General features: G+C 52.8%; 1 protein-coding gene across 17 annotated transcripts in view; it reads right to left on the reverse strand.

Annotated features, from left to right (window-relative positions):
• Positions 1-371: 371 nt before the first annotated feature.
• MYO18A (myosin XVIIIA) overlaps positions 372-12169 on the reverse strand; it is a 146974-nt gene continuing 135176 nt past the window's right edge. For 15 of the 17 annotated variants that reach the window (XM_080982724.1, XM_080982723.1, XM_080982722.1 and 12 more), the window contains 3 exons: positions 11681-11803; positions 8007-9352; positions 1778-1918 (listed from right to left, as the gene is read on the reverse strand). In XM_080982724.1, the coding sequence (XP_080838850.1) occupies positions 8008-9352; positions 11681-11803 (1468 nt within the window). In that variant the 3' untranslated portion in view covers positions 1778-1918; position 8007. Of the gene's footprint in view, positions 1919-8006; positions 9353-11680; positions 11804-12169 lie in introns of all 17 variants that reach the window. The other 2 variants (XM_080982729.1, XM_080982728.1) reach the window with 1 other exon arrangement.

The raw sequence follows: 12169 nt of genomic DNA on the forward strand, positions 1-12169 counted from the left end.
AGAGAGGTGGGCTCCTGTCAATGCGGATGATCTTTATGTTTCCACACTCTAGAAATAAATCTTTTGTGCAGCATAAGAACAAAGTGTGCTTCCAACTGTAGAGGTTGGTGGTGGTTTTTTTTGCAAAATTATGGCTCCATTCTATGGGGAAACGTTATCTCCTCTCCCCCCCCTTCTCTTGGCCAGGAACACAGAATCACAGAATTGTAAAGGTGGAAGGGATCTCCAAGGGCGATCTTGTCCAACCCCCCACCATGCAGGAATTTCAGCTGAAGAATCCCCGACAGAGGGCCATCCAACCTCTGTTTAAAATCCTCAGGTGGAGAGTCCACCACTGACACCCTCAGAGAAGACACCGACGGCCAGAGGAGTTTACACTACCCATAAATGACATTTATTTTATTTAAAGTCGACAGACAAGGGAGGGGAAGGGAACCAAAAATAAAATTAGAAAAAAAATCCAACGCACAACTGAAGTAGTGCAAAAAATAGTAATAACAGAAACCAAACCCAGACGAGAGAGAGAGAGAGAGAGGAGCTTGGCAGTGCGGGGCGCCCCCAGCACTCCCCCCTCCAAGCTCTCCACCCCCACAAAGAGTCCAGTCTTGTGTATAACTTAGCAAGGGTTATAGGTGAGCGTTGGGGCTGGGCGGGGCAGTGGGGGGCTCCTGGCCAGGGAAGCAAAGGGTGTTTGGGGAAGCTAAAATGCAAAGCGGCTCCTTTGGAAGTCTGCTGGAGGAGCAGCAGCAGAGAAAAATGAGCGATAAAATATGGATCAAACGGGGGGGGGGGGGAGAGACGACTGAGCCATTTTGGTTACCGGAAGGGGTGGGACCTGGGACCCCCTGCGCAAAGACGGCGTATGTGGTTTTGTGAGTGTGGAGAAGGCAGAGAGGATACATTCTGCTCTTTCTTTTAAAAACAAAAGCATTCCTGGAGGTAGGGAGCCTCTCAGGGGTGCTCAGTAGGTGTGGCAGAACCACCACCACCCTGTGCCCACCCCCCAAATCCAAGTGCAAGAAAATGTGGGCATGGAATTGATGTGGTTTTGTGCGGCAGCATGCAAGGCATGAGCTGTGCGTGCTCAAAAGACTTGAGCTAGAGGGGCAGGTGGGTTTTTCTCCCATGGTTGGGAGGCAGAAGACAGAGAGTGCATCTGTGTTTTTCGGCTCAGCTATTTTTCTAAAAAATGTTTCGAATAAAAGGGGGGGTTGTTTCTCGTTTCTTTGGACATCACACAAAGGTCAGAACGGATTTAAATTATAATGTAAGAGGGGCAGGCACTGCGTTGAGAAGGGCTCCCCCGCCAACACCTTGACGCACGCACACAGAGGAAGCGAGGAGGCGGCTGGCATCCTCTGCTGTCCACGGAACAGTCCTGCAGCCACAAACGGGGCCACCGGAGGCAAGCTTGGCAGGAGCGCAAAATCCCTCTGGCACACACACAGGTCAGCCTGGCCGCAGTGGCAGGGTGGGGGGTGGGGCTCCCTGCAGCTGAGCAGGGTGGCCAGGCCACCCACCCCCAGCCCACCTCTTCGCCGCAAGGAACAAGTGGCCTCGCAGAGTCCTTGCCTTTCTCTCCCGTGCAAGAGGACGGTGGTCGTGCGGCGCCCCCAAGCTGGCGGCAGGGGCGAGAGAGAGACTACCTGGAAGCGCGCTGGCCGGAGGCTGGGGCTGCAGAGGGGTGCCTCCGTTTGCGCCAGGCATGCCCAACCACAGAGCGAGAGGGTCGGGAGGCCAACGGCCCGCCAGCCTTGCTCCTGCCTGGGGCTACGCTGTGGTCTCTGTTGGCTTGCTCTCCGAGTCGCTGTCGCTCAGGTAGCTCCGGGAGGAGTGCTTGGACCGGTGGGCGCCGTCAAAAGTGTCTCGCTCCTCGTCTGACTTGTCGTAGGTGAATGATTTCCGATAGCCGGGGGGGCTGCGGGAGGGGGAAACAAGAGGACAAGGTCAAAAACCGAGGCAGAGGGCTGTTCTGAGTGAGGTGGAGGCTCGGCGGCTTGCGTTTTCCAAGCTGGTCACCTGCCCGGGTCAGACTGACACCCTAAAAGCTGCCTTTTTTCAGCTTCTAATCCCATCGGTTCACACACATGCACAAGTAACAGCAAGAAGGCCTAATGATTAGTATCAGTTGTAAAAACGCCCTTTGTTCTCCACTCTGCTCCCTGACCCGCCCCCAGGAAGGCCACTGCTGTGCCCTGTAATGCTGGCCGACACACACACATCAGCCACATCCTACAAAACAAGGCCGGAGCAACTCAGTTTTTGCCACATGATCAATCTCGCTGTGATGAAATTACGCCTATTTTGTCGTTGCATTGCTCCCCGCCCCCATTCCTTTCAATGCAAAGAAACACAATGCAAATTGAGAGGAGTGTGATCTATTACATATCGTTTGTGGACTAAAAGTGACAATAGCAGTGAATCCCAATCACATTTGCTGGATTGATTTCTGTTCCGGGCATGGAAGGAAGAAGCGATTTCCATCAGAAGCCTCCAACATCCCCAAGCCCTGGTCCAAGTTCTGCTTTCAAAGCCAGCTCTGGATGCTCTGGCCTAACCAGGGCAAGGAAAAGACGGCAGCTCAGAACCCGTATCCTGCGCCCAGAAAAGCAGATTCCTGCAACGCACATAACTTGCGGGTTCGCCAATACACTTTTGCTTGCTGTACACAATTTATTCTTCCGCTGCAAGCTAAAGGGGCAAGACATGAAGCGCCTGCAATTTACTACTGGCATTTCAGCACACTATCTCCCAACCCCTGCCTCCACTTGGCTTGAAATCTCATCAAGGATCTCACACTGTATTAGGGACTAGAAAGATGAGGCTTCTTTTAAAAAGAAGGGGAAAGGCTGCCGATATTCAGAAGACTGAATCCTGGGCTCATTACGAAATTGGGGGCTTGGATGGTGCGGTTATGGGGCGTGAGTCGGCTTATGTGCCCTCTGCCAGAGCTGGCTTGAGAAGACTTCTCTCTCAGGAACAGGTGGTTTGCAAAAAGCAGAGCTTGATTTAAAATAGAGCTTTTTCCTCAAGGTGGGGCGTTCAGGGGTTCTCTTCCCAGCTCATAGATGGGACCCCCACATCTCCTCTGGGTCTCTGCTTGCCTCGGCAAACTGTTAAGCCAGCAGCTCACTTTCACGAGAGCTCATTATTCATTTTTATTTTATATTTTTTCCTCTCCTCTCCCAGACACTTCCACTTCCGCAGTGATTTACTCTCCCCCGTAGTTAGCAGAGCTAAGCAAATAATCTGTAGCAAATCAGGCATTTGTTGGAAATTTCACCCCTATCTGTTGCAAGCCACGCTCGGGGAAAAGGGGGGGGGGGAGAGAGAGAGAAGAAATAACCTCGCAAACTCGCTCATTACGCAGAGCCATTTGGAAATTCCCTCCCGGCACGAAGGATTTGCTGGAGGGGAGCTCTGCGATGGGAGCCTGGCAATTGAGCCTTGCTTGCCCCCCCCCCCCACAAATTAGTTAAGTTGCGTCTGAAACAGCATTTCTGTCTTCTGTTAGGAGAACGGCCGCTGTGGGCACGGCACAAATGTAAAATCCAAACACGCGAATGGGAAACGTAGCACTTGAGCCTTCCGAGGATTTGTTGGAAGTCGGGCAGCTGAAATCAATTCAGGATCCGAGCGGATCCAGCTGTTTCCTCTACAGCTCTGGGAATCCTGATTCAGATCTCTTCATCCTCATTAGGTTTCAGGCTCATCCAGACCGGAGGGAGGGAGAACCAGCTGTGATAGCTCTCCAAACCAGGAGGAGCCCAAACAGAAGCCTGCACAGTGTGAGGGAGAGGCAGGGATGGTGCAGCAGTTAGAGAACTGGACTAGGATCTGGGAGAGACCAGGGTTTGAATTTCCCACTCGGCCATGGAGCCCTCGCTGGGTGTGACCTGCCTCCCACCGTAACCCACCTCACAGGGATGCTGTGGGGATTAAATGAGGAGGGAGGAAGAACCATGCACACACTACCTGGAATTCCCAGGGGGTGAGGAGGGGATAGAAATGCAATAAATTAATAAATTAAATAAGCCCAAATGGCCTGGAGACGAAGGACGGGTGGAAGCTGTCCATTTCCCTTCCTCTCAAGTTCCCCATTTTTCCCAGTCTTTAAGTTCAGTTCTCCACATTGCTATGTCAGTTTGCAAACGCAGCAGTTGTGTTCCAGGTCACTGCAAAATGGTCACTGCCCATATATAAATTTATTCGTGTGTTTGTGTGTAAAAGTCCTCGTGAAAATTCGGCAGCCTTTTACTTCAAATTTCTCCTAACGCAGACATATTTGTATGCAATCCTAATTGCAAACAGCTTTGAGGTGGCTGTTCTGTTGTTGTTTTTGTTTACAATCAAGCAACATATGTTACAAATAAATAAAATAAGTAATAATCCTGCCTAATACATTTTTGCAAGCGACGTTCATGACCGTAATGCATTTTTTGGTATGCTATTTTCACTAACTTATGCATTTCTACGCACACTTTAACCCCAGCACATGCCATTTTTTTTGCACATGGAAAAATTCAGATCGTTAGGAAAATTCAGGCGAATTTCAAAGGACGGTTGCCGTTTCGGTTTGTGTTTTGCGGAGTGCGAATCAGAGCAATTCAGCTGTGAAATGAATCAAGTCCCACTCCACCATGCTAGAGACAGGGAAGCATCGCCCTGAGCTGAGGGTGGCAAAAGAGCGACAGGCCAAGCCGTAAAAGGAATCCATAAAACCCATAAAACTATTTGACACTCCAGAATGCCATGGGGGAGGGAGGGGGGATGTACTTCGCAGACTTTTGATACCCTTCTTTCTCGTGAAAACCTGGATTGGTTTCTCCCACAATGCACACAGTGTCGAGCACATTCACTGAATCTCTTGCTGTTCTCGCAAACACACACACACACGGCCAAATTGTGTGAAACTTGCAGGAGTGATCACAGAAAACAAGGAGTGTGTGTGCTTAAGATGGGTTTGGGGGCGGGAGAGAAAAGGCGGCTGTGCATTACAGACTCACTAAATGACCTCCCTTGTCCCTCCTTCCAGCTCTCAGCAATTCCACACCCTGTTGCACAGTTGCTTAGAGGAAAAAAGAGACACATTTTCTTCCTTCTCTTCTCTTCTCTTCTCTCCCCCCCCCCTCGCCCCCTCTCTTACTCGCGCACCCGAACCCAATCCTGCCCCTCCCAGCTCCATTTCTTGTTATGGCAGCTGGAGCGTTAAGTGCATTAAGAAATCTAAAGCACAACATTCCCCCAGCTGCGGGAGGCTGCAATAGTAATTGAACATTTAAAAGAGAAAATGTCTTTTTTTAAAAAAAAAAAAAAAAGTGCAGGGGGTGGGGGGGGGAGAAGGAAATAAAAAGAGAGAAAATGCGGTCCCTCTTTTCTAGATAATTCTCCCATTCAGAGCTGTCGGAAACCATTTAATACACAAATAAATTTTTGTTAGGGATTGGCAGAGAGGGGGGAGAGGGACGCGCACAGCACACAATCTTGCCTTTACTGCCGTTGCTTCTCTTCGAAATGCTTGCTGCAGAGGCAAACACACACACACACACACACACACACACACACACACAGCCGCCTCTCCCTTGTTACATCTTCGAAGTGGGCAAACAAAGGCTCCCAACCTGGGCGTGCGCAGCTGCCAAGCGCAGCGCAGCCTCATCAGGAGATGTTCAAGCCTTTAGAGCAGCAGTGACACTCCAAGAGAGACACGGCTTTCTTATGGCTCTCCACCCTGCCCCCCTCTGGGAACTCTCTTCTCTCTGGCCGAGGTAGATGTACCCTGGCCTCTCTTGTGCCACCCGCCAGAATAAAACCAAGCCAGCAGTGGCCAGGAGGACGGGGGTGAACCTGGAGAAGATGAGAAGATTGGTTGTGAGGATGGAGGCAGCGGGGGGCACAATCCTCCAGGTCAGACCTGCACAATGATGGCCTTCCAGAGCCGGACAGAGCCTGGCACCTGTACATGGTGGCACACAACGCAGGCATGAAGGGCACCTTGGGTTTTGGAGGGTCGGAAAAGTGCTGGGGCAAGCGGTGGCCTAGGGCTGGCAGGGTTTTGGTTAGTTCCGCAGATCTGCCCTGGTGGCAATCAGGAGGGCTTGCTCACCTGACCTTGAATAGTCCATTCGGACAGGAGAAACACGCACACCCAAAACTCAGGTTGGATTTCAGCCTGGAATTGGGTCTGCCCAGAAAAGGGCTGCATTTATTGGACGGAGGCTTGATCTTTGACCGGGCCAAGTGGGATTCTGATTTAGATATACATACACCCAAATACACCAGCATGAGTTTGACCAAACTGCGGGAGGCAGTGGAAGACAGGAGGGCCTGGCGTGCTCTGGTCCAGGGGGTCACGAAGAGTCAGACACGACTAAACAACTAAACAACAACAACACACCCAAATAGCTGAAAGGTCGCCTCCTTCCCTACAAACTTTATCAGGTGCTGAGATTGGTAGTTCCTCCACCCTCAGCGGCTCGGGGGTGTGGTGGCCCAGGGGGAGAGGGCCTTCTCTGTGGCAGCCCCAAAGCTGTGGAACTGCCTCCCTGCAGAGGTGCATCTGTATGTATATTTTATGTATGTATATAGTTTTAATTCTATCAATGTTTAATTGTTTTTTAATGATAGATTTCCCCATGTTTTTAGTAATTCTTGTTTTTTATCTGTAAGCTGCCTTGAGGCCTGTCAAGGAAAAAGGTGGGGAATAATAACAATAATAATAATAATAATAATAATAATAACTCCAACCAATGATGCCGAGAACCTCTGCATGGCAGGAACAGCCAGCCAGGCCACCACTGATGGCAGGCAGCCCTGCTCCAACCACAAAGAGAAGAGCTCGGCTTCAACATCAGGCAGGCCACGTCATCTGAAGACCTCCTTTTCTCAGTAAATGGAGATATACTTCTTCTTCTTCTTCTTCTTTATCCCAGCCCGTTATCTGTATTGGACTTGAAATTGTTTTTATATATATGAAATTGTTCTAATCGCTTTTACCATCAGTGCGTTCAAGCCTGTGGAAGCCCTCTCTCAACTCAGACAGATTAGACAGGCAACCCTCCCTGCAGAACTTCAGGCGCACGGCTGAGGCTTCCTCGTTCTGGCAAGCTTTTCAAGATAGCACTAGGTTTTATCGTAGATTTCTATTTCACAGTTTCAATTTATCCAGTTTGGCTTTTTTTATGTACGCCGCTGAGAAACACAAGCGTTATACAAATGCCTTAAATGAAATTTATGATATTGTTTTCGTTGGGCTGCATCCAAATGCGCTTGCTATGTTAGCTTTAAGGATTTCAGCTGGTGCAATGGAAACTATCCCGCTCTCTTCCTCACACCCCTTTCCAAATCTGCTCCAGAGGGTTGAGGAGAAACCTAGAACAAATTTAGAGCATGCTCAGGAAGAAGAGAGCTGGTGGTGAGTTCTGCTGCACAAGCATGGATTCCTTCTTTGTAGGGGTTTTGACTAGATGACCCTATGAATCCTTGCGCAGACAGGACGAGTTGCTTAGCACCATACTGGATAAAACCCAGCTGATTCAATAGATGATATGTATATAATTTCTGGTGCTTGTATTGTTGAATTCCTGGAGATGCTTTATAGGAATCGATGCAAAACATGAAATGAAATAAACGAATGCCCCATTACTACCCTGTGCCACGCAAGTTAGGGGCCGTCCCCTTGACTGATCAGGGAGGACCCAGAAACCCAGTGCATAGGAGTCAGGATCCAGCCTGAAAAGGAAGGCGAGTCCTGGAGGACGAGGTTAGTGGGAGACACACCAAACACATGCACACTCCGAGGCTAAGTCGAACCATGCCGTCCATCCGCTGCCAGCATGCAGGGAAGAAGAACCTGGACATCCTTCCGGTTGGGTAAGCTGAGCTGCCGTTGATCCAGGATAAGGCTCAAATCCAGCCTGGAGGGCCTCCCACCCCTCCCCCTTGTTAGAGGTTAGTCAGGAACGCCGTGCTCACGCCTGGCACACAACTGCCTCCATGCCACCTGCCTTAGTCGCTCTCCGGGCGATACAGGTACTTCATCATCAGGCTGTCCACTTCCTTCTTGCGCTGCTTCTCCTCCTTCTTGAGCTGCTTGTTGGACTTCCCAGCCTCGGGGCCCTCCCGGGAAACGTCCTCCCCTTCAGAGCCCGGCCCTGCGCGCTTGGGGCCTTTCTTGACACTGGAGTTGCTGCGATAAGAGACGGTGGAGCCTGACGAGCTGCTGGAAGAGGATTCCGAGGACCCCGAGCGCTGCTTCTTCTTCTTCTTGGACTTCTTCTTGGACTTCTTGGAGCGCTTCTTGGAGCTCTTCCGCTGCCGCTCCGGGGAAGAGGACGAAGAGGAGGAGGAAGAGGACTCGCTGGAGCTCCTCCTCCGGCTCTTGCCCTTTGTGCCGTGAGGCCTGGAGAAATCCAAGGCCGAGGCTGACCTGCGCAGGCTGCTGGCCGGGTGCTCGGCCGAGTGCTCCGCCAGGACGGCGCTCTTGGTGCTCCGCACGCTCTTCCTGTCGTCGTCGTCGCCATCCGAGTCAGGATCCAGGCTGGAACGCTTGAACTTGACCGGCTTGTAGCTCAACACTTCGTTGATGGCCGCCTCCAGGTCCGGGTCCAGGTAGCTGCGGTGGCTGACGGGCCGGATGTCGGGATCCTCTGCCTGGAGCTCATCCGCGGCGGAGCTGCGGGGCCGCGGGGGCACCGAGAGGCTGCGGGAAAGGGAGTGCTGGCTGTAGAGGGAGAAGGAGTCGCTGGGGGCAATGCTGGCTGCGTCGTCCAGCTGGGAGTGGCCCATGGAGAGGCGGGAGCCCGGGCGGCTGTAGGAAGGGCTGAGGTCGTCCAGGCGGGAGGTGCTCCGCCGCAAGCTGCCTGGGCTGGAGAGAGCGAAGCTGAGGGATGACCTGGCGTCCTGCTCCCGGGAATCCAGGCCGCCCCAGGAGGCCCCGCCGTGACTCAGGGGAGCGGACAGAACTGAGGTCTTGTCGAACTCCGCAGCCGAGATGGACCAGCGCTTCTCCAAGCCCTTGTGGCAGAGCTGGCCGCTGGCTTCAGAGAAGGGCTGGGAGAGGACCGAGCCCCTCTCGTCCCAGTCGTCCACCACTCTGGTGGGCTTCTTCCACGAGGCGACGGAGCTGCTGTCGTCCAGGCCGCTGGCCCCCGAGTTGCGTTTAGCCTTGCGGAAGGAGCGGGTGGGGGAGGCTGGGCGCTCGCTCAGGGTGGAGAAGAGGGTTTCCTCGTCCCCTTTGCCCCCGATGGAGTCCTTGAGGTTTCCCCGTTTCCTGTAGCTTAGGGAGCTCATGACGGAGGCGGGCCTCTCATCAGCCTCCTTGCCCTCTTTAGCAACTGAGTTCAGGGCAGTTCTGACGGGGCAGGTGGAAGGGAGCAAGGGAGAGCACAGAAAGAGAGAGACAGTAAATTCAAGGGTTGGGGTCCGTGTGGGAGAATGAGCGTGAGTGTGGGAGAGAGAGAGAGAGAGAGAGAGAGAAGAAGAAGAAGAAGAAGAAGAAGAGGAGGAGGAGGAGAAGGAGAAGGAGGAGGAGGAGGAGGAAGAGTGGGAGAGGTTGAGTGAGCATGTGGGAGGGGAAAAGGGAGAGAAAGAAGATCCAGAAAGAAAACAGCCCAACACTGTGTCTGCGAAAGAATTAACTTCACAGGAAGCATCATGCAAATTAAGGCATTGTTCTACACCATTGCTTCCCCCCCTCCCCCCCGGAAAAAAAGCCGCTATTGATTTCAATTAATTTTGTTGTCAACTACCTGAAAAACACTAGCGGCACGTAACAATTGATTCCCAGCATTGGCAAAAAGGGGGCATTATCTTCCATAACAAAATGTTTTACATCTATGCCGAAGAATAAATTAAACCAATTAAGAGTGTGCCTCAGATCTTCCTCTGCTTGGCACATGGCACGTGTGGGTGGCTTTGGGGGAAGGAAGGAAGGGGGAGGGGAGGGGTGTGTGTTGGTGGGGGGGGGAGCAGGGGGGCTGAATCCCCAAAGTGAGAAATGGCTTTGACGCAAACACCCAACCCGATCCCCGCTAGCAGGTGCTCGCTTGAGGAGTGCGCTGGGATTGGATGGGCAGGGTCCACTAGTGCTGCTCCTGCCACCCTTTCTGCACCTGCTCAGCTGTGGGATATGGGGGGGGTGTCGGGGAGGGGCTTCTCAACCCCCACCCCACCCCAGGGAGGGATCATTGTCTCCCCTGCCACTTCGGAGGAACACAAAGGGCCCTTGTAACACCCGCAGGCAGGCAGGCAGGCAGGCAGGCAGGCAGGCACCCTCGGCTCAGCCTGCGCCATCAGCATCAGGCTGCCGCGGCTCAGTGCGGCTGGTTGCCATGGCAACAGGTGTCCTATAAATAGCCCGTCTGGTTCCTGGTCACTTCCAAAGACTCTGAGCGAGGGGAGGGGAAGGGGAAGGGGAAGGAGAGGGAGATTGCTGGCGACTGGCTGGCTGGGCCGCTCCAGCAGGGCACCCTCTTCAGTAGCCAACAGGCAGGTAGCCGCTGACCTCCTTCCGGTGGCCTGAGCGTGTGGAATGGAGGCGGAATAAGGAGGACAGGGTGGCGGGGAGAGGGTTGCCTTCAGTTTGTGCTCTTGAGGGTTCAGGAACTTGCAGAGGGAAGGGGGAAGGGCTCATGGCCAAGGCTGCAGAGACCCCTCTGCCCCGGCCCTAGACACTACAGCTGTGCTCTGCCCTCCGCAGCCAGAGGCAGCACTACTTCTGAGCACCACAGGAGGGGAGACTGCTCTTGTGCTGAGAGTCCTGGATGACCCTTCTTTCCTGAAGGCTTTTTCCCATCTGGTTTGGGAGGCCCCCGACTGACTCCAGCTACAAAAGCTGAGGCTGCTGAATGGACTCTTGGGTTGCTGTTGACTTTTTTTTAAAAAAAAAACAACAACTTTACTTTAGATCTCCTTGTGATTTATGCAGAAACTGTTCCATATGGTTATGTATTTTTTAATGTTTTATTTTGTTTTCGCTACTTTTGGTGTGTTGCAGTCATGTGTTCTTCCCCATGTTGTAAGCTGCCGTGAGCGTGGTTTGAACTGTGGAAAGGTGGCATACAAATAAAATTATGCATGTATTTATGCTCAAATCTTGTTTGTGGGTTTCCCATTGGGGCATCTGGTGCGGTCCCTGTGAGAACAGAAGGCTGGACTGGGTGGCCTGAACCAGCAGGGCTCTTCCTATGTTCTTACGCCCCCCCCCCCCCGGCGCCCCTTCCTGGCCTACTTGACATTCTCCCCAAGAAAGGTGGGTGCAGAGGAAGGAAGGCACTGAACCCCTTGGGATGACACCCACCCCCAAGGAAAGTGGGGCTTGAGAATGCCTGCAAGGATAATATGTGTGTGTGTGTGTGTGAAGATTCAGGAGCTGTCTGGCCAAGTTACAGGGGGCCCAGAAGTGGCCCAGAGGAAGACGAAGGGGATCCATTCCATCAGCCACAGCTAACTGCAGTTTGGGATCCCATCTCCTCACTCACTGTCTGGAGTCTCTGGACAGAGACAGAGATTCTCTTCCTTTCCCAGAAGAAGGCCCCATATGCAGACAGAAAGTGGATGCTGGGAACAGGATGCATTGCACCAACTCAATTCCAGCGGTGAGGAGGTGGGTAAAAGGAGGAGTAGGAGGAATGGAGGCTGTGGAGGGGAGGGGAGTCCTCCCAGGCCCCATAATGCTAACCTGCTGCTCTTCAGGCTGCCGTCCTCGGAGACCGTCTTGGAAGACCCCTTGTTCTTGGACAGCCATGACTTGACACCATCCACACGGTCCTCGAGCTCAGAATCGACGTCCGAGTCACCCTCGCTGGAACAGGAGGGAGAAGGGCTGCATCAGAACTGTCCTTCCCAGGGCAGGCGCCAGGATCATATTCGACATGCACAACAAAGGTACTTAGGAGGGCCAGCCAAGAAAGAGTTAATTGGCAGTCGAGGAGGAGGGACCTGCCCCCAAACCTCACCTGGATTAGAGCAGGGTGCCACATGCTGAGGAAGGGGACTGGGGGTTTAAAAACCCTTGGAACACCCTCCTGACCTTGGGCAAGGCCAGAGAGAAAGGTTAACTCCACTGCTGAAAGAGCAAGTGCTGGAAATCGTAAATGGGGAGAATTGCTGCAAAGAGGCACCTGGTAGGCCTCTGTGAGAACCGGATGCTGGACTAGAGGGGCCCCCT

Source organism: Podarcis pityusensis (assembly GCF_964106645.2).
Source record: "Podarcis pityusensis genome assembly, chromosome: 15".
NCBI lineage: Eukaryota > Metazoa > Chordata > Lepidosauria > Squamata > Lacertidae > Podarcis > Podarcis pityusensis.